This window comes from Pteropus medius, unplaced genomic scaffold (genome assembly GCF_902729225.1).
Source record: "Pteropus medius unplaced genomic scaffold, Ma_sr-lr_union100, whole genome shotgun sequence".
NCBI lineage: Eukaryota > Metazoa > Chordata > Mammalia > Chiroptera > Pteropodidae > Pteropus > Pteropus medius.
In genome coordinates, this window is record NW_024349799.1 from 15,863,389 (window position 1) to 15,889,453 (window position 26,065).

General features: G+C 41.6%; 4 protein-coding genes and 2 non-coding genes across 31 annotated transcripts in view; 2 read left to right on the forward strand and 4 right to left on the reverse strand.

Moving 5' to 3' along the window:
* SMG6 (SMG6 nonsense mediated mRNA decay factor) overlaps window positions 1-1,798 on the reverse strand; it is a 194,371-nt gene extending 192,573 nt beyond the window's left edge. Inside the window, exon 1 of one of the 3 annotated variants that reach the window (XM_039886322.1) lies at window positions 1,623-1,710. In XM_039886322.1, the coding sequence (XP_039742256.1) occupies window positions 1,623-1,710 (88 nt within the window). Of the gene's footprint in view, window positions 1-1,363; window positions 1,500-1,622 lie in introns of those variants that run through there. The other 2 variants (XM_039886324.1, XM_039886323.1) reach the window with 2 other exon arrangements.
* On the forward strand, window positions 1,330-13,196 carry SRR (serine racemase). Of its 15 annotated transcripts, none has more exons than XM_039886349.1 (11): window positions 1,890-2,012; window positions 4,783-5,017; window positions 7,104-7,341; window positions 7,467-7,571; window positions 8,544-8,715; window positions 10,080-10,206; window positions 10,397-10,500; window positions 11,581-11,700; window positions 11,823-11,897; window positions 12,377-12,586; window positions 12,872-13,196. In XM_039886349.1, the coding sequence occupies exons 5-11, from the start codon at window positions 8,548-8,550 to the stop codon at window positions 13,082-13,084; spliced, it is 1,017 nt and encodes a 338-aa protein (XP_039742283.1). In that variant the 5' UTR covers window positions 1,890-2,012; window positions 4,783-5,017; window positions 7,104-7,341; window positions 7,467-7,571; window positions 8,544-8,547; the 3' UTR covers window positions 13,085-13,196. The 15 variants fall into 15 exon arrangements, with proteins under 15 accessions (XP_039742280.1, XP_039742281.1, XP_039742283.1 ...); XM_039886351.1 differs by lacking the exon at window positions 1,890-2,012 and adding an exon at window positions 2,056-2,073 and having other exon boundaries at window positions 4,860-5,017; XM_039886353.1 differs by lacking the exon at window positions 7,467-7,571.
* On the reverse strand, window positions 11,925-21,936 carry TSR1 (TSR1 ribosome maturation factor). Its single transcript, XM_039886337.1, has 15 exons — window positions 21,782-21,936; window positions 21,490-21,593; window positions 20,950-21,169; window positions 20,706-20,840; window positions 19,885-20,309; window positions 18,971-19,130; window positions 18,388-18,545; window positions 17,930-18,123; window positions 17,112-17,274; window positions 16,650-16,760; window positions 15,794-15,926; window positions 14,436-14,552; window positions 13,883-14,023; window positions 13,697-13,771; window positions 11,925-13,581 (listed from the first exon to the last, which is right to left on the reverse strand). Exons 1-15 carry the CDS (start codon window positions 21,876-21,878, stop codon window positions 13,403-13,405), a joined length of 2,412 nt encoding a protein of 803 aa, XP_039742271.1. The 5' UTR covers window positions 21,879-21,936; the 3' UTR covers window positions 11,925-13,402.
* LOC120621377 (small nucleolar RNA SNORD91 family) lies at window positions 15,569-15,663 on the reverse strand. Its single transcript, XR_005658141.1, has one exon. It is a non-coding gene; the product is annotated as a small nucleolar RNA SNORD91 family (small nucleolar RNA).
* On the reverse strand, window positions 16,410-16,502 carry LOC120621378 (small nucleolar RNA SNORD91 family). The gene has a single exon (XR_005658142.1). It is a non-coding gene; the product is annotated as a small nucleolar RNA SNORD91 family (small nucleolar RNA).
* Window positions 21,937-23,011: 1,075 nt separating the features above from the next.
* The window catches only part of SGSM2 (small G protein signaling modulator 2), a 33,550-nt gene continuing 30,496 nt past the window's right edge, over window positions 23,012-26,065 (forward strand). For 3 of the 10 annotated variants that reach the window (XR_005658069.1, XR_005658070.1, XM_039886336.1), the window contains exon 1: window positions 23,013-23,264. Coding sequence is in view for 7 of the 10 variants with exons in the window: in XM_039886336.1 (XP_039742270.1) it covers window positions 23,208-23,264 (57 nt within the window). In the remaining 3 variants the exon portion in view is untranslated. Of the gene's footprint in view, window positions 23,265-26,065 lie in introns of all 10 variants that reach the window. The other 7 variants (XM_039886332.1, XM_039886335.1, XM_039886328.1 and 4 more) reach the window with 5 other exon arrangements.

Here is a 26,065-nt window from a genome sequence, read left to right on the forward strand (position 1 = left end):
ACATCTCTGCAGAATAAAAATTGCAACTCCAGTCTCTGGACTTGGCCAGGACAATCCTCTTCTTTAGGATACCAATTATCCAATCATATACCTCCCACTAAAGCAAAAAGGAAGCAGCTCCTTCCACATTTTTCAACTCCACTCATGCTCACCAACTCTCTAACAGAAGCCAGCAGAGTCATTCCAAGGAAATACTGCTCAGACTATCATCATTAGAATACTGAGACTAACTGCTACTATGATGATGGAATATGAGAAGGAAAAAGTTCCATAAGGGAGCTTTTCCCTGGAAGATGATAGAAGTATTGTGACATGCACTCAAAATACCAAGGACTGGGGCACTCAAGAGTAAGAGCACAGGACTTCAGAAACTACTCTCCAGGATTCATGAACTTACTGAATGACAGATAAGCAAGTATCTATTTTTTGTTTCAGTTACCTTTGTCTGTTAAGGGAGAGACTACTACAAATAGGCACTAAACATCTCAGTGTGAAAGTGACAGGAATTAATGAGATCACAGAGTGAAATGGGATGCTACATAGTCTTTGTAACATTCTATAAACACCAGTGTAAACAAACCCATAACAGGGATCATAAGCTCCAGCATTTACACCCATGGGTGTAACAAAACAAAACAAAAACAAACCCTGAAGTTTAAGACATTGCTTCGGTTTTTTCAGAAGTCTAAAAGACTGCTTCATCAAGTATGAATAAAGGTAAAGCAGTTTAGCTCCAGAATAGTTCATCCTCAGCAGCCTTTATAACTTAGGTAAAGTGGAGGGAGGGAGGGAGGGAGAAGAGCTACTGCTACTACTATCCAGAGCAGAAAGAGAAAACAACCTGAAAAATCCAATTCAGTTAATCAACGAAAACCAACTTCATAGACTTTGGCCACGGGTCTACAGAAACGCAGCTACCATTCTACACAACTCCAATGCCTAACAAAGAAGAGATGAAACACTAGAATCTTCTTTGGAGCTTTCCTGGTGTGGCTGGGGACTTTAACTTGAAAGTTGAGCATTCTCTCTGATAAAAACTGCTCCCACACATGCCAAGGCCAAACCAGAGTAGAGTCAACTCTCTGAGGTACTGCTGCATCCCTTCAATGGCGCAGCCTTCAGAAGCCTGCCTTGGAGAAAAAAGTTCAGCACGGAAGTCCAGAGCTGTTAAACCTTCCTCCTCAGTTTCCTAGTTCCTTTTCTCCAACGCTAAAGAGATGACCGAGCAGGCCTGCAGATTCTCCTGGGAACGATACACCCCGGGGCCGCCACCAAACCCCAGCGCCCACTCCTTTTCGCGTCTGCTGACGGCTGAAAATCCACGGGTTGGTCTGAGAGGGCTGGGGCAGTGGGGAACAGTCACCTTCGCAGTGAGAAAGGGGGCGGAGGCAGGAACTCGGGTTGGGCTCTCCAGAAGAGGGCCAGAAGAACTAGCTGACCCGGACCCCACACAGGCCCTGGAGCTGGTAAGTCCGCCAGGGGACCGCCCTCGGCCCCCGCCCCCACTGTTGGGGGAAGGGGCGGGGGCTCCGGAGCGCCGCGGACCGAGCTGGGAGGAGGCAGAGGAGGAGAGGGAGGCGGGGCGGGCAAACCCGGCCCAAGAGCTGGGCGGCGCGACTCACCTCTGCTCCCGGCCTGCGGAGCCAGAGTGGCCAGGATTCCTCGCAGCTCCGACGCGGAGATCCGGACACGCTCCAACCCCTCCGCCATCTTCGCGGCTGCTGCTACAGCTGCAGCTACTCTGCCACTGCCGCGCGCAGCCAGGAAACCACGACGGACTGGCGGCGCGCGCGCTCACCCACCTCCCACCCTTTTCCCCGCCCCCTCCCGTCCTCCTCCCCAAACGACGGTGGCCGTATAGGGAGGAAAAGCGCTGAACGCACGTTTGGCCGACTGTGAAGGCAAGTGCTGGAGCGCGATCCGGAGCGGGGGAGGCGGACGCCGCGCGTGCGCAGAGGTGTGGTCGGGGGAAGGTGAGCCCAGGCTGGTGTTGGAGGCGCGGCGCCTGTGAGGTGAGGTGAGGCGAGGCGAGGCGAGGCGAGGCGAGGCGAGACGAGACGAAGCCTGGCTAAGGTAGGCCAGGCGGGCGTTGGCGGCGGTAGCTGATGCTGCTCTGGTGGCCATCGAGAACACTGGTGCTGGTCTGGGGCTTGGGTTGACGGAGGCACCCCTCAATACGGCCTTCACTCATCTTAGGCCAGGGTGTCCCGACACAGGGCTGGACTAGTGCCTCAGGCTTTTACTTTGGGACCTTACTGATCTTGTAAGAATAATTATCCTCCCTCCTCCCTCTTATTTTTAAAAATGAGAAAACCGAATCCCAGAGAACTGAGGTAATTACCCAGATTGACATGGTTGATAAATACCAGAGTATCAAAGTCTTCCTTTATGGAAAAATATATTTCCACTCCTCCTGACTTATTCTTTAAAAGAGATAGTGTAATTGACTCTTGCTGAGGAAAGCATTATGTGGAAGTAAATCAGGAAGTATTAATCGATTTTGGAATTTCTTTATCACTGTGAATTCTTGGAAAAATTACTTGACTTCCCTAGATCTCAGGTTGATTTTTTTTCTCCATCTTTAGGATGTAACGGGATCAGACTGGTACTTTAACTTTTTGTTCAGGAACCCTTATTCAAAACTGTGGTGAAACTTCCTCCCCCAAGGCTGTTTTCCTCCACCTGTAGCTCCTTCCCAATCCCACTTAGTCTTTTGAAACTCTATACCATCAAAGAATAGTTACAAGTTATTCCTTAGACCGGGCCTAAAATATTTGAACAATATGACACAACTCATTCAGTTCTATTATGTGACAGACACTTTGCCACCAGAAAGTGAAACAGATGGAGAAAGCCAATAAATACGTGAAAAGATTCAGTGATTCCAAAGAAAGGGAGTAATTTGAGGGGTCAGAGCTAATGGCATTCTTTAAGGCAGTTATGAAAGAAGTAGAAAGAAATGTTAAATACTAATTTGTTTTTACATTGAAATTGGAGAGGACATTGCATCAGTTTTTTTTTAAAGATGGAAAATAAAATGAAAACTTTCTTAAACAGGAAAAATATGATTGCCAAATTAATGCAAGTGTCAGTGAACTGCACAAAAGTTAAACTTTACCATAATTCAGAAGGAAAATGTAGATTAAAACTTAAGAGATAAGGACAGAAGACATGGAGAATGGATCCAGAAAACTAATAATCAAATACTAGTTCCAGAAAGTGGTAACAAAACTGACTGAGGAAGAGCAATTATCAAATAGAAGAAAATTTGCTAAGTTGATGGAAAAAATTGAATTTAGGATTTAAATTTAACCATGAGATTTAAAGGGCTCATGAAATACCAGATAAAAATAAATGAAAAGACAACCATATTCAGACCTGTATCACAATGAAAGCTTCTGAGTTTAAAGAATTAAAATATGTGTTGACATGAAACAGTCTTCAAGATGTTAATTTTTTTAAGCCAAATGCAAGACAATATATAGAATATGGTTCTATATGTGTGCAACAAAATCATTTATTGCATATGTAAATTTCTATGTAAATACATCAAAAAAGGTGAAAGAATACATATCAAACTTTAAAGTGGTTATCTTTGTGGAAGAGAGTGAATTTAATGGTAGAGCGTGAAAGGTCTATACACTTGTAATGTTTTACATTCTTACAGTACAGATTTGGTCACCTATGAGTAATCCAAAAACAAAGCAAATTTGGAAAATGGGAGAGGGAGAAATTCAATTTCTGAATATGAAGTAGTAAAACTAGAAATGAATAACTACAAATTAAAAAATTCTAACCACTTGGAAATTTTTTTTAAATACCAATTTTAAATAACTCATGGGTCAAAAAAGTAAACAAAATTAATATAGATTCTTTAGACATTAAGAGTAATGAAAATATTGCACACAGAATCTATGGTGTTTTAAAGCAGTACTCAGAGGGAAATTTGTAGCCTTAAATGTTTTTATTCATTTAAAAAGACTGAAAATTAATAAGCTAAGCACTCAAGGGTAGAAAAAGAAAAGATAAAATTAGAAATTAACAAGGGAAAAAGAATAGTACTTGATAAATAAATTGAAGAGCTCATTCTTCATAAATGAAATAAGACTAAAATAGATACATTTCTGGCAAAAAAAAAAAAAACCTAAAGAATATTCTCTTGGATGTCTTATAATTTGAATTTAGTTCATCAAATCTCTGATTTTCCCCTAAAATACTTGTTTCTTTACCAGTCTTATATCTCAATAAATTATACCACCATTCAAAACCCAGAAGTTATCTTTGACACCTCCATCAACCTCACTCCCCATATTCAATCCAATATTGGGGTATGTCTCTTCTATCTCTAGTGAACTTCTATAGAAGTCATCACCTCAACATTCTCCCCTTCCTTTTCTCTATTTAAAACTGCCCCTCACTCACTCAAGACTACTTTTTCTTTTGGTTTTTCTCTTTTTCTTTCTTTGCTTTCTGATGCCCTTCATTGCTCCTATTTTGTCCTCAGGTGCAGAGATCTGAGTGACTTATACTATTTGGTTCACATTATCATCAAGACCTTTCTCGTTTTATCTTTTTCCCTTCATTCCAGTTCCCACTCATGTTCCTAACTTCCTCACTTAGGTCACCACTCTAATATGTATGAAATATGTTCTTGGATATACATCTTTGAATAATATGTAGTGTTTTGTGTATGTATGTTTTAAATGTACATAATTGATACTGTGTTATAGAAATCATTGTTTCTTTTTCATGTTTCTATAAATACTTCTGACTATTGCATAGTATGGTCTTAAAGGACCTCATACCCTGTGGCACTGGTCCTAGGCCAAGATGGGCCAATCAAAGTCCTTCTTACCCAGAACTTTTTGAACTGAAACTAAGAAAAAAAGAAAATTTCTCCAGTGTGGAAGCCATAAATGTAAAACACAGGAGCTGTCAGCAGTCATGCATCCTACCATGTGGATCCAGCTGGTCTGCAAAGAAAGAGAATGAAGCTGACATGCAGAAAGCAGTAGAGGTGAGAAACAGTGAGTCTTGGAAAATCTCAAGTCCCTGGTTTCGGTTGTTCCTGAAGCTCCATTTTCCTGCCCTCCCCATGGTTCAATTCTTCCTTTGATTCCAAGAGCCAGTAAATCTCATTACCTCCTTCCTGTGCCAAAGCCCGTTCAAAAATTGGGGTTCTATCACTTGCAAACAAAAGGCTTAACTAATTATAATTTCCAAAATGGACCTCTTTTTGTGTGTGTGTTTTAAATTATACTAAAATACACATAACATGAAATATACTATCATAACCATTTTTAAGTGTACAGTTCAGTAGTGTTACGTACATTTACACTGTTGTACAACCAATCTCTGGAACTCTTTTCATCTTGCAAAACTGAAACTATACCCATTCAACAACTTCTCTTCCCTTCTCCCAGCCTCTGGCAATCCCCATTCTACTTTCTATGAAGTTGACTACTTTAGGTTTCTCCCATAAGTGTAATCATAAGTATTTGTCTTTTTGCGACTAGCTTATTTCACTTAGCATAATATCCCCAAGATTCATCCATGTTGTAATGTATTGGAATGTCCTTTTATAAAGCTGAATAATAATCCATTGTGTGTGTGTGTGTTGTATGTATATATGTATATATACACACCACACCTATATATATATATATATATATATATATATATATATATATATATATATACACACCAGATTTTATTTATCCATCAATAGATACTTGGGTTGCTTCTACCTTTTGGGTATTATGAATAATACTGCTACGAACATAGATGTACAAATGACTTTGAGACTCTCTCTGAATTCTTTTGGGTATATATCCAGAAGTGGAATTGCTAGATCACATGGTAATTCTGTTTAATTTTTTGAGGAACTACCATACTGGTTTCCATACGAACTGCACCATTTTACATTTCCACCAACAGTGCATAGGGGCTCCAGTTTCTCTACATTCCTGCCAACTTATTTTCTGTTATGGGGGGCTTTTAATAGTAGTCATTCTAATAGGTTTAAAGTGGTATCTCATTGTGGTTTTGACTCGCATTTCCCTAATGATTGGTGATGTTGAGTATCTTTTCATGTGCTTCTTGGCCATTTGTATATCTTTGGCGAAATGTCTATTCAAGTCCTTCACCCATGTTTTAATCAGATCTGCTTTTCCAAAATGTATCTTGATTTTTTTTTTTTTGCCTCCACTTTCACCATCCAAGCCCCTGTTATCTTTCATGTGGACAAGTGTAATATACTTCTTAACCACATTTCCAGATTCCACTCTTATCTCTTTCCTTTTCATTCCACAGTGTAGCCAGAGTAATTTTCTGAAAATATAAAATTTAAAATGTCACTGATCTGCTCAAAATTATCTAATGGTATTCCATTGCTCTTAAGAAAAAAAATTCATGGGTTATGATCCTTTATGATCTAGATCCTGCCAACCTCACATTCATTCATTCCTTAGCACACTCCCCTTTGATCACTATTTTCAGATACATTGGCCTTCTGTTCCTGGAATAAGCCAACCTCTTTTCCTCCATAAAGGCTTCATACATATTATTCCCTCTACCCGAAACACTTTCCCCCCTACTCTGCCCATTCATCTTATGAGTCATAACTTAATTTCACTTCTCCATAGAGGGCCTTCCTTAACCTCCTTCCTTGATCTAAATAACGTTATAATATCCTATCATAACGCACTTCCCTAATATCACCTATCACTATTTGTAAATGCATACTTGTTTTTAGATTACTTATTACACATCTCTCCACTCAATTGTGAGCTGTATGAGAGCAAGGACAAGTCTATTTTTCTAACACTATATCCCCAGCCCAAACAGTATCTGACACATAGAAGGTGCTCAATATTTCATGATTGAATAAATGAATGAACAAATACCCCAGATATGAATATTTAGAAATATTAATATGTACAACTTTATACTAATAAATTTGAAATTTTAAGTTAAATGATTTTGCAAAAAGTTACTGAAATTGAGAAAGTGGCAAATCCACATAAAACCAATAACTGTGAAATCACTGAAAAAGTTACCAGAGGGATATTTATAAAGTAAAGACAAATTATCTTTATTTGCAGATAGTGTGAATGTTTGGAGAATGAACAATAAAACTATTAGATCTTTGGAAGAATTTATGTGTGAGAAAGCCAATAAATTTTAGAGAGAGTAATCAGGGAAGAACATTAATACAATGAACAACTAGAAAAGGAATTGGCAGTCTGATCAATGGAACAAAATGTGAAGTCCAGAAAACGCCCTAGCATTAATAGAAATTTAATTGATACATGTGGCATTCCAGAGGAAAAAGACAATTTGGTAAGTACATAGCATGTTAAAGATTCATTAAATAATAAGTGGCCAATAAATATAAAGAAAAAAATGTTCAATCATAATTAAAGAAATATAAATTCAAACTACTAGACATTTCATTAAATTGACAGGTAAAAATGATAAGCAAAGGTGAAGGAAATTGGACATTTCTTAGAAACTGCTGCTGGGAGTATAAACTGGAGTAATCTACAACTCTTCTGGAAATCATTTTGGCAGTGAGTATTACTGTCTTAGAAGCATACATGCCTTTTGATGCACAATACCATTTGGTGGAATCTACCCAATGCGTGTATGGAGCTACACAAAGATCTTGGAACGAGGCTGTTCATTACATCATTATTTATTATAGACAAAACTCTAAATGTTCAAAAATAAAGTTATGTAAATCTACGGTACTGTTGTAAAAAAAAAAAGTACTATTAAGTCATTTAAAAAGTTGCATAAATGTGCCTATCGATAAGCAAAGATTCATAAATATTCATAAAATTAGCTGAAAAAAGCAAGTTACCAAACCTGTCAAAAAAGCTTTGTCTGCATATATCGGTGGGCCTGGAAAAATAAATACCAGAGCTTAAATAGCAATTGTCTTTGGTGAGAAAGCAGATTAAATTCTGTTTTTCTATGGAACATGCATTGCTTCTGTTTATTAATAAGGAAAAATAAAGAGCAACTTCATATTTAAATGCTACAATAAAAAGTGAAAATGGAAGCATAACGCAGTTATTTAAAATTATAATTATGAAAACTTTGAGGAAACTGAGCCAAATGGAGGAGTAAACAAAATGTTATATTTGATTTTAACTGTCATATAATGTATGTATATGGAAAACAAAAGGAAATAGAGAAAATGAACGTAATTTACTAAGATGTTAGGATTGTAGGCAGTTTTCCCCATTGTCAAATTATTTTTTAAAATAAAGATTTATAAAAGATTTTGAACCCAGTTAATTACAATGATGAAAATGTATAGACCAGTGGCAGTCAAGAGATGGATGGTATGGGTGAGGGGTGAGCTTTAAGCCTTTGGTAATTACCACCAGTTACTTCCTATAAAACTTCACCAGAAAAAAAACTTTACTAAGAAATCAGCTTCAAGACAAATTCCTTTATATACAAAGATTCTAGAGCCCCAGTAATACAGACAGTTCTCACTTTATTTTGACTTCTTTCTTATTCCTGGGTTTCAGAACCATGTGTGCACAGTACTGCATCTCCTTTGCTGATGTTGAAAAAGCTCATATCAACATCCGAGATTTTATCAACCTCACACCAGTGTTAACAAGCTCCATTTTGAATCAAGTAACAGGGCGCAATCTTTTCTTCAAATGTGAACTCTTCCAGAAAACTGGATCTTTTAAGGTAACAATCCTTTTGAGTGTCATATATCTTTCACACTCCTTTCACATATAAATTTATCTGATTCCCTGACTGAATATCTTTTTAGAGTTGAAGGGTTGTAGAAATTTTCCTGGTCCTGGTTAATTTGAGCCACGTTTACACAACTTCGAAATTCCTTAATTAGGGTGATGATATAATTACTATCCAAACTAGGTCATGTTTGAGACAATAAGCATCACCCTGCACTGTTGCAAGGTAAAATGGGCAAGTGTGATCACCCTGTTTAACCAAGTGTAAGCTTTCACTTTGTATCAACATGCTGTTGATATCTTATTGTGAACACAGAAGGCCTAAACCTAGCTAAATCCTCAAATAACAATCTTTTTCTACAAAACATGTGCCTTTCCTATGCAAAAAAGATAACTTTTGTATGTTGATTCATTACCAAAATTTTCTGAGCATTGGTTGAGCTTTAAGATCCTTTCAAATAAAAATCTGAAAGATGAATTTGGTATTGTGCCTGACAGGTATTACCTGTTAAGTAGTAGCTTTTAAGAGTTCAAGAATCTACTTTTTTCCCTACCCATTAACTGAGAGCTTTTATAGTAAAAAAACTCTCCATTCTTGCGCTTTGCTTCTGCCATGGTTTATTCTTCATTCATCACACATCAATAGTTATTTTCACTAACTATACTAAGCATATATACAGTATGTCTTCCCTTATGTCCTTATTTGCAGGGGAAGACAGGCGAGGTGACAAATAGGTATACGAGAAGTGTCTTAAGAGAGATACGTAGACTGCTGTGGAAAAATAGAGAATGAAATGACTGATTTTGCCTGGGAGATCAAGAAAGTAGAGCCAGATGACTTTTGATCCAGTTTTACAGGATGAGTACTTTTAGCTGGATCAGGGAGTAGAGGAAAAGAATTACAGGTTGAGGTTATGAGCATGCTCAGAGGTACAAGGGTATGAGAGAAATTAGAAACAATTTAGGATGGCTACAACAGTAATAGAGGCAGTAGATGTGTTTTTGAAAGGCAGCAACCCAGAAATAAACAAAGGCAGCAACTTCTAAGAAATTTGCACTTTTCTTACAAAAAAGGCAAAGATAACATGTTTTTAAAAGATCACTTGCATAAACTAGTGGAAATATTAGATGAGAATGATCCTTGAGGCAGGATCAGTTGAGGTTTGATAACACACAAGTTGAGAAATGAGGCCTCACCAAGGTAGTGGCAAAGACAAGATATTTAGGAGATAAAATTGGTTACGATTCAGTGATAAACTGGACATGTAGTGTTAGGAAGAGAAAATCTAGAAAAGCTGCTTAATTTTTTGAAAAGAAACAAATCGATTACGTGAACTCTCCATCCCTCTTTTCCAGATTCGTGGTGCCCTCAATGCAATCAGAGGCTTGATTCCTACCACTTCAGAAGAGAAACCCAAAGCTGTTGTTACTCACAGCAGTGGAAACCATGGCCAGGCTCTAGCCTATGCTGCCAAATTGGAAGGTACTTGACTAATTTCTCAAGGTACTGGGTAGGATCATCAGAGAGGAGTGAAAAAGTATACTTACTTTCAGTGAGTTGGTGATAGCTATGGGAAGTAAACTTCTGAGTTCCTATCTGATTACAAGCAACTGGACAGAAATTTGTATACTAAATTCTCCCGATTTGTACTAAACATGTCTCTCAATCTCAGGGATTCCTGCTTATATTGTGGTGCCCCAAACAGCTCCCAACTGTAAAAAACTGGCAATTCAAGCCTATGGAGCCTCTATTGTGTACAGTGAACCAAGTGATGAGGTAAGGAAGAGAGCAATGTTCAGGACCACTTTAACAGCTTTCAATGTCAAGTGAAACTTCTCTTCCCACCTTACTGGGTGCTCCTTCTAGTCTCCTTTGTTTCCTCTCCATCTCTAAATGTTATCATGCCCAACCTTTTCTCTATCTACACTCATTCAGATATTAGTCTTAGTTTAAATTACCACCTATACGCTTAACACTAGCCCTGACCTTTGCCCCTTAACCCAGATTTGAATATCCAACAGCTTCCTATTTGGATGTCTTATCAGGCATCTCAAACTTACTATGTCTAAAACCAAACTCCTGCTTATTCCCCCCCATACTGCTCCTCTTCCAGTCTTCTCCATCTCCATAAATGGCAACTTTTATCTTTCTAGTTGCTCAAATGTTGGAGTCATCTTGGTAACTCTTTTGCACCTAACATCCAAATCTTAGTCCTACTTTCAAAATACTTACATAATCCAACTTCTAATAGCCTCTACTATTTAAACCAACATCAGTTCTCACATAAGATTCAGTAGCCTCCTAACCGATCTCTGCTTCCAATTTCCCCAACTTGTCTGTTTTCAAAGAGCAACCAGAGCTATCTACTTAGTTACAACTTGTCTATTGTCAGCTCAAAATCCTCCAGTGGTTTCCCATGTCATACACAGTGGGAACCAAAGTTCTTCCAATCATATAAGGCCTTGATGAACCAGCCCATTCCTATCTTTCTGACCTCATCTCCCATTTTTCTCCCCCAAACACTCCACACCACACTAACTTGGCAGTTGCTCAGAAAGGCCAAGCACTCCTTTGTAGTCTTTGCACTTAGAATTACTCTTTCCCTAGAATATTCTGGAGATCTACAGGACTGACTCAAATCTCTTCAAATGTCACTCTACTGGAGGCCCTTCCTAAGTACTCTATACAAATGAACTTTTCTCCATAGCACTCAGACATATATTATTTATGTTCTACCCCTCCCCCACCATTAGACTTGAGCACAGATGGCCAATAAAGTCTTAAATGACTGAGTCTAACTTGTTAGGAACTCTATTAAATACAAATGAGGTAAGCTAAATTAATGTACTCTTTCAGTCCAGAGAAAATGTTACAGAAAGAATTCTGGAAGAAACAGAAGGCATCATCGTACATCCTAACCAGGAACCTGCAGTGATAGCTGGGCAAGGGACAATTGCCATGGAAGTGCTAAACCAGGTAAAAGCTTAGTTCTTCTCACTGAGCTACTAGCAGACCTGAGGTTTGGCTGTATAGTCAACTATTTTATATGTACATATAAAGCTGGTTGTTAAATAGAGCTATTTATATTTTCACTAAAGGTTCCCTTGGTAGATGCACTGGTGGTACCTGTAGGAGGAGGAGGAATGGTTGCTGGAATAGCAATTACAGTTAAGGTGAGAAAACAACTTCTGGAGGACTCCTCACTTCAGCAGAGGATTTTATTTTACATCATAATACATTGTGGTATTTGTTCAACATTTCCTTCAAACTGCTGTTCCTTGCCATTATTCTTTGGCACTTGAAATGGAAGTCCCTTCTCCGCCTCATTACCCTTTTCATTTTTTTTTTTTTTAATCTCACTACCCTTTTTTTAAATCAACTTTATAACACAAAAGCAGTTACAATGAGTGGCACCCTCACAGTCCTGTCCCTGAATTCCAAGCTACCAGTAGAACTAGATGTGATCTAGGCAACTGACAGCCAGTATTAGGCATACAATTTAAAGTGCTTTAAGGTCATATTTTCGTTACATCTGTCATAGATAAGGCTCTTACTTGGGCAGAAATGTGTTACATGTACTGCCTATTTTACTGCAGGCATGCAGGCAAAATGCTGTGTCTAGTGATAAGATGTCTAATATTTCTCTTTCCAGGCTCTGAGACCTAGTGTGAAGGTATATGCTGCCGAACCCTTGAATGCAGATGACTGCTACCAGTCCAAGCTGAAAGGGGAACTGACCCCCAATCCCTGTCCTCCAGAAACCATAGCAGATGGTGTCAAATCCAGCATTGGCTTAAACACCTGGCCTATTATAAGGGACCTTGTGGATGATGTCTTCATTGTCACAGAGGATGAAATTAAGGTGAGGCTCCAACAGAAAAGAAAATAACAAGAACAGAGCAACTTCTTTGGCAAAAAAAACTTCTCTTGTATGTAGCAACTCTTCCTCTGAGGACTTGACTGAGGTGACTTCATGACATGTGAGAGGGTGCCTAGATAGTAGGACAACCCTCTCAACAGTAGAAGCAGTTAGGATGAAAAAAAAGTCGTGTGTGTGTCTCATTTGACCTTTAATTGTAAAGGCCAACCAAGTAGGCTTTTTCCCCTTCTCCATTTCACTAATTCTTATTCCCTTCTATACCAACAGTATGCAACCCAGCTGGTGTGGGAGAGGATGAAACTGCTTATTGAACCTACAGCTGGTGTTGGAGTGGCTGCTGTGCTGTCTCAACATTTTCAAACAGTTTCCCCAGAAGTAAAGAACATTTGTATTGTGCTCAGTGGTGGAAATGTAGACTTAACCTCCGTAACCTGGGTGAAGCAGGCTGAAAGGCCATCTTATCAATCTGTTTCTGTTTAATTTACGCATAAGGAAGAAATGGGATTCCGTGTCTCTAAACATTTGGAATTTTTGTTTCCTAGTCACTGTCAACTTCCCATCTTACTCTCTTAAACAGCTTTCAAAATCCTAATGGAGAGTGGATATTTCAGTAAGATTTAATAGTTTTTTGGACTAAGCAGTAGACACACATCCATACTTAACTGAGATACCTTGTCAAGGCCAAGGTATCTTTTGCGAAAAGGGGCAGCAGACCTCTAGGCCAAAGTTGACAACACAAACTTTGCCCCATCACAACCTGTAGGTTCCCAGCAATGAGACAGAATCCCATTGAATCCATTATTCCATGTCTACCTCAGGCCTCATAGAAGAAATCTCACTTTTCACCCAAGGTACTGGTTCTGGTACATGTGGATCATAAGTCCATTTGGGGAAAACTCGTTTGTAGAGGTTCATCAGTACTGTGTCCTGAGATTTTAGCTTCCCATCAAAACTGCACTTCATATGGCCATGAGTACCTAGAAGCAAGTTGGTCAAATTAAAACAAAATTTTAGCAGTGGTCTTCTACCCTAATAGTCATTTAGTAGCACTGTAGAAATCTAGCCAAGGTTCCAAACACCATGCTCTCTTACCTAAAGGCTCCTTGATGTGTCCTCTGCGGCCCCACTTTGTTCTCAGTTCCACCGGTTTAAACCACAGCACATCCTCTTAGAATGATACACACAGAAGACCAAGATTAAAGATGAAACATTTACCCACAAAATGTAACCCCAACCTTCACCCAACAAAGGCAATCAGATTCCATCCTTCACACCTACCTCTACTGAAGAACATGTAACGCACTACTGCCATCTTAGTAAAAATTTTGAAAGGATGACCACTCAGAACGACCCTCTTGATGACCATTCTGTCCGGATCCACTGACAATAGATGGCCTGTGGCAATAAGGCTGTGCATTCCTAAAGGACAAAAACAGAGCAGCAGGAGTCTACAGGTCAAAGGCTTCATTTATTGCTCCAATCCATTTTTAAAGACCTATGCAAGATCTTAGAGAAACCTTAAAGTAGGGGTGTACTGTGCTGCCCTCCTGGGTCCATAGCAAAGATCACTAAGTGATATTCCTGCTGAGCCTGTCTCCAGAATCTGTTCTAAATATAGCACTCTGAGCAGCCTCTACCAAGTAGCTAAAGTTTACAAGTAAGATCAAATCCCATTTGTCATCCCTGCCTTAGACCCACTATGAGGCTGAGACTGGAATATTGTGAAAACCACCATTACCTTCTTCATACCATTTGGCTTCCAAATCTAAATACAGAAAACCGTGTTAAATCTATTAGGGACCTGCAGGTCTGTTTACCTCTGTGAACTCACCATTGCTATTGTGTTTGAAAAGCAGCACAGATGCAGGAGGAAAAGTGATTGGGGCATATACTGTCACCACCAGGGCCATGTCAGCAGTCAGGAATCTCTGAAATTTATGTTTATCCGCTGCCATAATAAGGGTTAAAAAATAAAAACCAGTCATTTTGAGAAACTAAAACTAATCCAGAATGTGAAAAGCTACATAACTGCACCTCTTAAACTCAAGGCAACTTGTGTTCCTTTACCCCACTAGTTCTCAAAATATATTCCTGTCTCAAAATAACTAAAAGATACAACCCAATCCTCTCAGAATGATTTTTCAACTGGAGGCAGAATCTTAGAGCCTAGATTGTATTTTCAGTTTGAAAAAGTTCTCTAGGTGATTCTGATACCCATCACCCCTACCTCATTTGAGAATCAGTGTTTTATAGAGAATATATGTCCAGTAATTCAGCAGCTTTTCATTTTGAGTAAGGATTGGCAAACATTTTCTATAAAGGGCCAGAAAGGAAATAGTTTAGGCTTCGTGGCCATACAGTGTCTGCCGATTACTCAACTCTGTCACTGTAGCACAAAAACAACCACAGACAATACATTAAAAAAAAACATACAACTGTGTTCCAACAAAACTTGAACAGTGGGACAGATTTGGCCCAATGGCCATACTTTGCTGACCTTTAAGCTTGGGGTTTCTGTTTTTACCTTTGGTGAAACCCTCCTTTTTAAATATTGAAGTTACAGGGAAATAAAATATTTCAAAGGAAAGTAAAGTTAGTCCCTCATTCAGACAGCATGGCTGGTGAGAACAGAAATTATCCAGAGCACCCATTCTGCCTTCATTTTCCTTCTGCCACTGCTGAAAGCTGAGTGTAGGTAATGTTCAGAAGCCCAAGTTAGAACAAAACACCTCCCACTCCTAATGTGTAAGAGTACAATAATTTTTACCACAAAAGTGTCCCTGGTCACCACTTCCAAACTCTCATCCAGTTTCAACATCTCAGAAGCTACAATCTCTGCTTTACCCAGCTGTGGACCACCCATCAACAACACTGCCACTGGAATATCAAATGCTGTGCCACTTTGACACCATTTTTCTAAAGCTGCCAACTCTGATTCAAAACCTACTCTGGAACAAATACTCATGGCAGAGAAGCCTCAGCACCACACAGAGGTTGCATCACTGGGATGCTTCAGACAGGTTCAGACATTTTGAATAAATACATCATTGGCTTCTACACCAGAGTACTGAAAATGTCTCTAACCCAGAGACTTAGTTTGAAATTGTGTACTCTGCCCTTACCCACCAAAAGTGACAGTCCTCCAAAAGACGAGATGGACAATAATCCAGATGGTTTCCCACTGCTTACCTGCAGTGTGCTGAGAGAATAAAGGTGAGGCTCGAAAGCGCCTGAACCCACAGTGGAAGATCAGCTCCTCTTTAGCTTTCACAGGTTCAGTGTTGCCAGGGTGTCGGCTCACCACCATATTTAGTACTGACATCTGGGGACCAGGTAAGAAAAACAACTTCATATCTAGGCAGAGAACAGCTTAACCTGAAAGGCGGCAAACCAAACTAACGTATTCAGATTCACTCTAAGGATTGACAATGCTAATTTATAGTAGAGTACAGATGATGAGACGCAGATTTGTCTTTTACTTCCACCAACAACTGTCATTTGAGCCGAACATAGTCTGGTTTTCAGAGCTTTCATGTACTTCTATTAGTCAACATTCCTGCATCTAACATGCAAGAGCTAGCTGAACGTCTGCCACGTGGTCAATGCCTTCAAGCCACTCACTCACCACACAACTCAAAAACATACTCATTCAAGCCCCTTCTTTCTCAAACCTTACACTGACTAAAGGCCAAAGTTCTCACCAATCTACATGACTGCTGGCCAGAGAAAGAATCTACACCTTGGCATAAATGCTCTTATTTTTTAAGGCTGACAACCTTTGGTTAAAATCTGATCTGACAAACATACTTAGAGAAGTCTCAGAACCACACAGATTGCATCACTGAGAAGCTTCAGACAGGTTCAGACACGTTGGATAAAACCATCATTGACTTCTCTGTTCTCTGATTTCTAATCCTAAAGGCAGATTTTTCACATCCTAATGAACAAAATGTCAGTCAAAGATAAAATTTTAGACTGACAAAACTATTTGGAAAGTTTCATAACTCCCATTTCCCACAGATACAATTGTGGGAAATAAATTCACCTTCTGTTCGTGAGGTAGTAAAGAAATTGCAATCAAGGGTGCTCCTCGCTTGAAGTACTCAACCACAGAGAAAGGTACTTCAGAGACATGAAGTGTGACATACCAGCCGACCTGCCAGAAGAAAGCAGAAAACAATCATATAATTACCCTTCAGGCCTCAATAATGATGACGCATATGTCCAATATGTTAAAAGTCTCCTACTTCCCTAAAGCCAACCCTCGCCCTTCAAAATTGCCTTTCACAGATGCCCCAACTACCCAGATTCAACTTTTTTCAGTTAACATCTCTGATGCCTCTTTGTTCCCAATATAACACTTAACAATGACTCAGTGGCTCCACTAATTAAGCTATGGGCAGCACAAAACTAAACAAGGTACTCCTGCCAATTTGAGAAGGAGTAAAGGAAGGGCACCTTGGCAAATGAAAGCAAATTGTAGGGATGGATAAAGGAAGGCATATACCTCAGCTCCCTCGTACTCTTTTTCCTCAATCTTTTTAAAGATGCATTTCCTAGTATTAGTAAAGTTCTGAAACTGAAAGATCCGTGCATAATCTTGGGGAAGGTTTTCCTTAGGATCCCATGGAGAAGTCCGGAAGCTCTTAAGGCCTCTGTATTTCTGAAATCTAGAATATAGATTTTAAAGAAATAGTAAATTTATATGCTGCGACTTACCCTTTCACTCAAGTCAATAATATGGCTAAGGCTCTAACTTAAAGATCTCTTATCATTCTCTCTCGAAATAACCTAACAGCCTAAGCCAAGACCATAGTTGAAAACAGCTTTTAACAAATATTTCAGAACCAAACCCAAGCTTCTCACTGACAAAGGACAGGTATTTACAGTGGCCCCCTGGTACCTATCAGGGAGTGTCTACGTGACAAATATGGTCCTTGATAAAAGCCCTACATCTAATATCCAACATAAACTCTCTAGGTGTAGTCAGACTCACCTCCAAGGCAGAAATGGTCATCTACACCTTCATGTTTTAATTCTTGTGGTCCACCCAAACTCCCCCAACTCGCTAAACATTATATATTTCAACTGAGCATTAGTTCACATAGGAAACATTTGTTAATTAACCTTAACATTTCTCATCAAGTACTGTAACAGTCTATACCACACGGTCTAGAACTTGATAATATATTACTGCTACCTGTATAGAATGTTAGCTCTTCAGGAGCAGAGACAATGCATTTTTCTTTTTTTGCATCACACTGATATAGTTCTGAGCCACATAAGGTGTAAGTAAAAACATTGATTTTAGACTCGTTGACTAACCGAATTCTAGCAGCCACATCACGTGGGGTATCTACTTCATCTGGAAACATCTCTTCCAGTCTTTCTTGTTTGTATTTCTCCAACATTTTTTCTTCAGCCTCTTCATCCACTTTCTCATCATACAGATCATCACGCACGGACTCTCCTACAGTCATAGTTTCACATTCCTCTTCTTCCTCTTCACTACTCTCATCCTGCAGAATAAAGCATCACAAATTCAGAAAAAAACCCACACCTATCTCTACACTAAAAGCCATTAAGCCAAAAATAAAATAACTTTAATAGACACCTAGTCCAAACCAGTATCAATTCTAAAAGACTTCGTTATAAGATAGTCTCAGTCCCAGAAACTACAGTCATTCCTAAGAAAGTAACCACACACCCCTCAAGGTCAGAATTGCACTTTCCTTTGCACTTGGGGCTGTACATAGAAGTGGTCTAAGGGTCTATTTCCTTACCTGAGATTCCTCTTCCATAAATTCCCCATGTTCTATATCATCATATTCATCTCCTTCTCCACCACTTTCACCATCCTCATCCAAAATCCATTCAGCTTGGTAACTGGATGTTCCTTTGGGAACCTTCTTCACCACCTTAGAACTTTCCTTCAGGAAGTCTGTAAAAGCCCAAATAAGTAAATTAAATACCTCCTTTCCCTAATTACTTTGAGTATCCTCACCTAGATAAGACACTAGGCATTGCTGCCAACACCAGAAACTTTAGCAGACACTAAGAGCAAAACACTTCCAAATTTAATTCAGCTGTCTCAAAACTAGCAATACTTACACAACTAAATACACCTTGCGATGAATCCAAAGTTGTTTATCTGTTCATTAGAAAACAACAAGTAATTATGAGAAGTGGAACAGAGCTGTGTTTAATGTTTGCTTAATGCAAACGTATAGCATTCGGGGGTGAGAAGAGGAGAGAGACCTCCAAAATATATCCTCATCACACTCTATAGGGTCCTGACTGTGAGCAGCTATACAAAATCCACAAGTCCAGGCCAGATGAATTACAAACAACTTTGCCATTACTGACCATTTGCCTCATTCAGCTCCTCCTCAGTGGGCCAGGTTTGCTCCCCGTCCATTGGATCTGGGATAACCTCTGTTTGCAAAGATTCTTGTCTTTCAGGGTCTGCCTTCATTAGGACCTTAAGATCTTCTTCCATATGAGCTACAGCATCCATAGCACAAATCTAAAAACCAAAAGTCATGATCAAACATTAACCAAAAAGCTACTAATCTAACCAGAGAGATCCAGAAATAACACAGTCCTCAAGTATATGAATAAAGTAGAATGAAACAGAAAGTCAAAACTTGTCAAGTTTTTTCAAATGATTCTATTTCCTAGCATTTTAAGTCTATACCTCTGCTTGGGTCTTGAGGCCTTTCTAATCTGACCCCACTCCTAACCACATATTACATACCTTACTTCCATCAAGCTGATTTCTTCAGAGTTCAAAGAAACTCTTTGATCCATTATTATGCTAGGTTCTTGTTGTCTCTGTCTTCTAAATATTCTTTCATCTCTCTTCAATTCATATATCACATTCATCCTTCTCGACACCTGGCTCAAGTCTGATCTCCTCTGTGAAGCTTGCTAGTCAAATTTCTCAACTTCCACAGCAGGTCTGTACCTCTACACTTTCTCAACCTTTACTTCATGAGTGTTTGCTTTTCTTTTTTTCCTAACTCAATTGTCTAAGAAAAGAGACTGCACCTTGTGTCTTCTATAAACTCAGAGCCAATTACTGTGGAAGGCAACTGCAAAGTACTGGATAAATATGTAATATAGCAACATATTTGTATTCCGTAATTCAAACTAGCAGTCACTTCCAGGGACTAGTGTAGTCGTCTAGGTGTGCAAACTACCTTCTCTAAAATTAGTTCCCATCCTAAACCAGCTTATACATAAATCTACAATACAGTGTTTAAGAATATCAGTCTTACCTCCATTGCTGTTCCTGGGTCCTTCTGGGATTTGATCACTCTAGGATTTAAAGGGAAAGGGTCCATAGGGGCATCTATCTGTTTCATCTGGAAATCACCATGTCCAATGATATGCAGCAAATTATTTACATTGAGAGTCTGCCCTCGGACATAGCCTGAGATTTTCAAGGTGCCCACCAAGTTATTCTCTTCATTAGGTTCAAAGTCAGCAGCATGAGCAAAGAGGTAGGCCCGCCGATCTCGAAAGGCAAGATGCCGTTGCTTTTGGTTAGCCAAATGCCTGAGCAGCATCCCTGCCTCCTGCTGAGTGTCTAACAGGAGGAGTTTGTCATCAGGAAAGCGCTTCTCCACTACTTTACTTAGCTTCTTTCTGGCATCTATTTGCTTCTTCGGCGGGAGGCCAGAAATCCCCTGGATAGCTAATGCTGTGAGCGAAAAAGAAAAGGCTTCATGACCTGTTGCTTCAACACATGAAAATCTCCCTTGCTGCAAGTTCACAAAAAAGCTAACAGTTGTGAGCCCAGAGATCACTGGGAAACTCAACACTCACCTACCCTAAAGAAATTTCACAGTAAAACCAAATTCTATATTCTTCTATCTCTAGACAAAGGGCAATCCAGAAAAAAATAAAAAAGGTACCTTGATAAATAATTTATAAATAATGGACCAAGTTTAGGCCATATATGTACAATCCACCATCAGCTGTATACAACCAGTTGTATTCCTGTATCAAGTGTCAAGCACAGTGCCTGGCAAATTACAGGTGCACAATAAACGCTAATTCACTTCCACGTGGCCTCCAATATTCCCAACACACTTACTATAGGTGGGAAGGCCCTGAGCAAAGAGGCAGGAAAGGCAATAATCCCCGGTGCTGTCCCAGCCTTCTAGTGGATCAAGGAGGAACAGGATGGTATCAGTCACTTTAGCCAAGTCTAACACAGTGTGCAAATCACCTAAAGATAAAAGACAAAGAAGGAGGAGGTGGTTGACACCACCACATTATACTAAAAAAATATTATCACTACTCAAAACATAATGGAAAATATTGTTGTATACACTAACCTGGGCTTGCAGATGTGAAAAACCACCGATGTTTCAAGAAGGGGCATAAGAGCATAAAGCTGTGGGTGCTTCCCCAATCATTCAAGTGTACTGTTCCTGTATCCCTATCCTGAAGCAGCTGAAAGGCCTCTGGCAGGGAAATCCTGTTGTGCAGGGGAACCACCAGTACCTGATGAGGAGGGCCATCCTTGCTGCCCAGCTGTCTCTTCTCTGCCAGAACCTGAGAATAAAAAGGATCAGAGAACATTTCATTGTTTCAGTACTTCGTTCCAGTAATGCAATTCCAACAGTATGGATGCCCCACCCCCAGCATCTCTCGTAAAAAGCAGCAACTATGGCGGGGGTGAGGGTGTTGGACAGGAGTTCGGACTAAAGCAAAAAATGCTCTAGTATGAGTCTAGACCTGCACACTTGACACGCGCTCTAGAGTTATTCTCCATCTCCGGCCCTTTCCTAGGGTCACATTTTCTAGTTCCAGGTATTATCAGCCCAGAATGATTGTGAAGCCACACCATTCCCAATCCCCTGATCATTTCTCACCGCCTCCTTCTTTTGCTTTCGGAGCTGGCCAGCGCGATGCCTCTGGTCTACTCTGCTGAGTTCCTTCCTCACCTTCTTGCTTAGGGTTTTCAGTGCTAGACGGCCTGGAGGGAGATCAGATATGGCTCTTGTGCACGGTCCCAGAAGAAGGTCAAGAATGGGGACCCCGTTCCGCCCAACTTAAGAGCCTTTACATGGGGCCCAGACCGGAGGCAGGATCTGAGTCTGGACATGGAGAAAAGCAGTTAAAATCGACTAAACAGCTCTTCTTCCTCCAACCCTATCTTCTCACCCTTGCCGTCCCGCTGCGCCGATCCCCGACCCCGATGTCGCCCTCCTTTATGAGCTTTATTCTGCTGCTTGAGCGGGCCAGAGCGATGAGCCGCCATCCTGCCACTCACGTGTACCAAGTCAACACTACTTCCGGGCCTGAGAGAGTGCTTCCGGTCCCCCTCCTTAGGGCGTGGCCTCCCCGTGGTGGGGCGGAGCAGGGCTCCCCTCCAATTCTCGCGAGGCTCCTTCCCATTAGGTCTTTTCTGTGGCTTCCGTGGCTCCCGAGGCTCCACAAAACTGCCTAGTAAAGTTTTCCTACGCGGTGGTCTGCGGTTGGGGGCTTTAAAATTCCGGATGTAGACTCAAAGTTCGGGCTCTCAGTCCCGGAGGGCTGTTTTGCTCCCTTGTATTTTTTTTTTTTTTTGCCCTATCAAGTTGCATCACTTAGGAAGATGTTAAATGGAAGATTCTCCATTCGCGCAGAAGAGGGCTCAGCCCCTCTCACCTAGTTTTTTGCACGCCGCTGTTCAGTTTGCAGCAGCAGGTGTTCTTTATAACTTTGAGCAACATTTTCTCCCTCGATTTCCTGTGGGGCTGCTGAAATCTACAAGACAAATCGTGTGGGAGGTTCTTCTTTCACCTTCACGGGCTCGATACAAGTTCCAGCGGGACCCCGTTACCTCAACCGGTGCTCCAACCTCCCACATACAGGACAACTCCTACGAAGGAGGAAGGGCTGGCTGAGCCTCTTTAGCCTCGGAGTGGCTGCGCTCCCACTCCTCTACCCACCAGCTTTGCAATGAGGGCGACTGGCTGTCAGGGGGTTTAGAGCAACTATGGAGCTCGGGCTTTTCTCAGCCAGGAGACTACTACTGCTTTCCCTCGTGGTCAGACTAGAAGCAGCTCCCGGCCTTTCCCGTCGGGAAAATGAGCGGGTAGAAATCAGGGAGCATCTAGCTGAATGGAAGCCAACTCCAGCGCGAGCGACTTTTTCTCTCAACCGCGGAGTCGAGGACGCGCCCCGCCTCCCGGCTGGTCTCTGTAGAGACCCGGCTGCAGGCGCTCACAATGCGGGTTCACCCCCTCGGGACTGGAGCCGGCGCGTTGCCATGACAGCGGCCAGCGTGGAGCGCGCCGGGGCTGGCCGCCCCCAGGCGCGCACAGCCTCCCCCCGCGCGGATCCCCCGTTGCTGAGTGCACCCCCCCGCCCCTGGCAGTGGGAAGGGGCCGGGCCAGCTTCCTGACGTCTGTGCGGGGCTCGGAAGATGGCTGCGGAGCCGAGCACCGGGCAGTGGCTGCGGCGGCAGCGGCGGCAGGCGGGGAGCGCGGCGGGCAGGTGCTCCGCCTTGCGCGTGGGGCGCTGAGCTGACAGGCGCGGAGGCGGTGAGGGCGCGCGAGAGGCTTGGGGGACCGCTTGGCACAGCCTCCCGGCCACCCGCTGCACCATGGGCAGCGCCGAGGACGCAGTCAAAGAGAAACTGCTGTGGAACGTGAAAAAGGAGGTAAAGTCGTGGCAATGACCCCGCGGGGGTCTTGCTTCGCTGCCGGTGCGGCCCAGGGGTCTTAAAGGTCCGCGCCCACCATCGAACACTAGTGCTCTCTGGCCCTGGCCTGGGCCTGGCGGGGGCGGGGTCCTGGACTGGCTGCGGCTCCCGCCCCTCTCCCGGATCTAGGGGCACCCCTCGGTTCGAGGGGCTAGGCTGGTGCTATGGGGCTTGTTTGCTCTGCGATCCCCGCCCTGTGACGGCAGCAGTGCTGGGAGACGGAGGTGGGGGGCGGGGAGGGGGGTGATTTCTGGAGAGTGAGAGCTGCCCATTCATTGCCCGCGCGCCGCCTGGGGAGGGGGCGGGGCCCCGCTCTGATCTCCAAGAGCCGCTGAACAGGCGATTTGGGGGCTTAGATCGGTTTTGCCCTACACCCCACTCTGATAGACCTCTGAGAACTGAGTGGCGGCTGCGGGAGAGTTCGCAGCACACCTCACGGCTTCTCACTCCACGCCCACCTCCTTACCCAAAGACAAGGGTAGGGGGAGTTGATAATGGTTTTTAACACTCAGGTTTTTTTTTTCCCCTTTTGAGGAGGCACCCCACCCTCAATGTCAGAAAGAGGAAAGAGCCCTCTGTACTAACGTCCTTTAACTTGACCTGCCCTAAAGCCCATTTTGATTTCATAGGGAAGAAGGGTGCCCATATGAATGACTCACCCCCACATGAGAGCTGGAGAGCTCAACTCCGCAGATGGATTAGAATAGATTAGGCCTCTGGAGCCATGAACAACTCTTACCTACCTCTGTGCCTGCCAGATGTATACACTTCATGGAGGCAAAAGAACCGTTAGTTTTGTCTGCTACTCTGTATCCAGTGCCTAGCACGCAGTAGGCACTCAATGAATATTTATTTGGTAACTAAATCTACTGATTTTGGAGACTGCAAAGTCTGATGGGAATGCTTAAATTTGGGAATAGTCTGGACCTAGTTCTATATGATCTTGAATAAGTTACTCAACCTCTCTGAGTCTCAATTTTTTCATCTCTAAAATAGGGATAATTATATCTACCTCATATATAAATTTACCATATTGGTTCCTTTACCCCCTCCTAGAGTTTCAGGATTGGAGGAGATTCTGGGTTCTCATAAAATTCTAGAAGGCTCTAGATGGTTCTCCTGCATTAACTATAGCTTGGTTATTGTGCCCTAACACTTGTTCTTTTCCCTGCCACTGGTAAAGAAGTGATTGAAGCCATCACCCTTCTAGCTGTGTATGTGTGAAGCTCCTTTGTGACTTTGCTGTGAAGTAGCCAAGAAAGAGTTTTTTAGGCCAGGTGTATATCAAATCAGTATTTAAGCCCAATTGTAGTCTCCCCAAGGAAAAGAGAAAACTCAAATCTCAGTGACTATCCTCAGAAAACAAGCAGTCTAGTGAGAGACTTATGTGAACAGTATAAACAAGAACAAAAAATAGTCATATCCAGACTGTGGACAGAAGTCCTAGAATTGTTGGTGTGATCCAAATTTGGAGTTGATCAGGGATGATGGGAAAGATTTTTGAGAAGACAATGATTCTTTTCAGTACTTAGAAAGCTGTCTATAATACAAGAATGATTCTTAAACAAATATGAGAAATGTCCAGAATATGCTACAGCGATATATATTACCTGACAAAGGTTGGCCTGTTCTAGCTCTTGATTCCCTTACCCCTTTGAGTGCTTGATTTCAAGAGAAAATATCCTTTCTTCTCCTACAAGTAGAGACAATGGGGATAATTGTAGGCAAGGCTGACCTTTCACAAAAGACCTCTGGTATGATTCTAGGGGCATCTGTCGGTCCTCCTAACCCAAAAATCTGTCCTCCCACCCGCTTCAGATGCCTGCATGTCTTTGAACTGTGACTATGCTCTGTTTAATGCAAACACTCCTTGGGAAGTAATCTAAGAAGATTTTAAGAGGTTAGAATGCAGGATTGATCTGAATCCCCTTTACCTAAGCACTAACCATGAGCAGTTTCCAGCAGGAAGGAGCCTCCATTCCCTTCCTTCCTACTTCTCAGGCTTTAGAAGCACTATCATCGTCCAAACTGTACAGTCATCGGTGAGGGACTTGGGAGCAAGGACAGCATCAGGACACTGCGTGCCTTGTCTAAGGAATGGCAAAGTCCAGCTTTGGCTAGAGCATATTTTATCTGGAAGGTTTTATACTTGTCTTGAGGTAATCCATTCCTCTAATCTCCAGGATTAGTATCTGTCCCCTGGCAGGTTCCCCCAGGACATCAAAAGTGCTTGGCTTAAGTGTTAGAAGTAACTAAAACCTCTTATACTGCTTACGGGAGTGTAAATTGGTACAACAACTTTGGAAACAATTTGGCAAAATCTAGTAAAGCAGAAAATATGCATCATAAATTCCTTGCCTAAAAATATAAATCCAGAGAAATGAGCACCTATGTTCACCCAAAGACATGTACAGAATGTTCATAGCAGCACTATTCATGACAACCTCAAATTGGAAACTACTCAAATGCCAGTCAATTGTGGTGTGTTCACACAATGTACAATGAACAGTCCACAACTACACACAACAAATCTCACAATCACACCAGGGAGCAAGAGAAACGCAGTCACAAAACACTGAGCATTGAGTAATTCTATCTAGTAAAAGTAAAAAATACCACAAACTATGACGTTAGAAGTCAGGATGGTGGGTACCCTTGAGGGGAGTAATGAATAGAAGGAAACTGCAGAGTGGGGGGTTGCTTTGGGGTACAGGTCATATGTTCTGTTTCTTGATCTGGATGCTGGTTTCACAGGTGTG

Coding starts and splice junctions, on each gene's coding strand:
- SRR (XM_039886346.1), top strand. CDS start 8,548: ATGTGTGCACAGTACTGCATCTCCTTTGCTGATGTTGAAAAAGCTCAT. Junction 11,701..11,822: donor CCATGGAAGTGCTAAACCAG/GTAAAAGCTTAG, acceptor TTTTCACTAAAG/GTTCCCTTGGTAGATGCACT. Junction 12,587..12,871: donor TCACAGAGGATGAAATTAAG/GTGAGGCTCCAA, acceptor CTATACCAACAG/TATGCAACCCAGCTGGTGTG.
- TSR1 (XM_039886337.1), bottom strand. CDS start 21,878: ATGGCGGCTCATCGCTCTGGCCCGCTCAAGCAGCAGAATAAAGCTCAT. Junction 20,310..20,705: donor TCAGGGCCTTCCCACCTATA/GTAAGTGTGTTG, acceptor TTTCGCTCACAG/CATTAGCTATCCAGGGGATT. Junction 18,124..18,387: donor TTATGGAAGAGGAATCTCAG/GTAAGGAAATAG, acceptor TTTATTCTGCAG/GATGAGAGTAGTGAAGAGGA.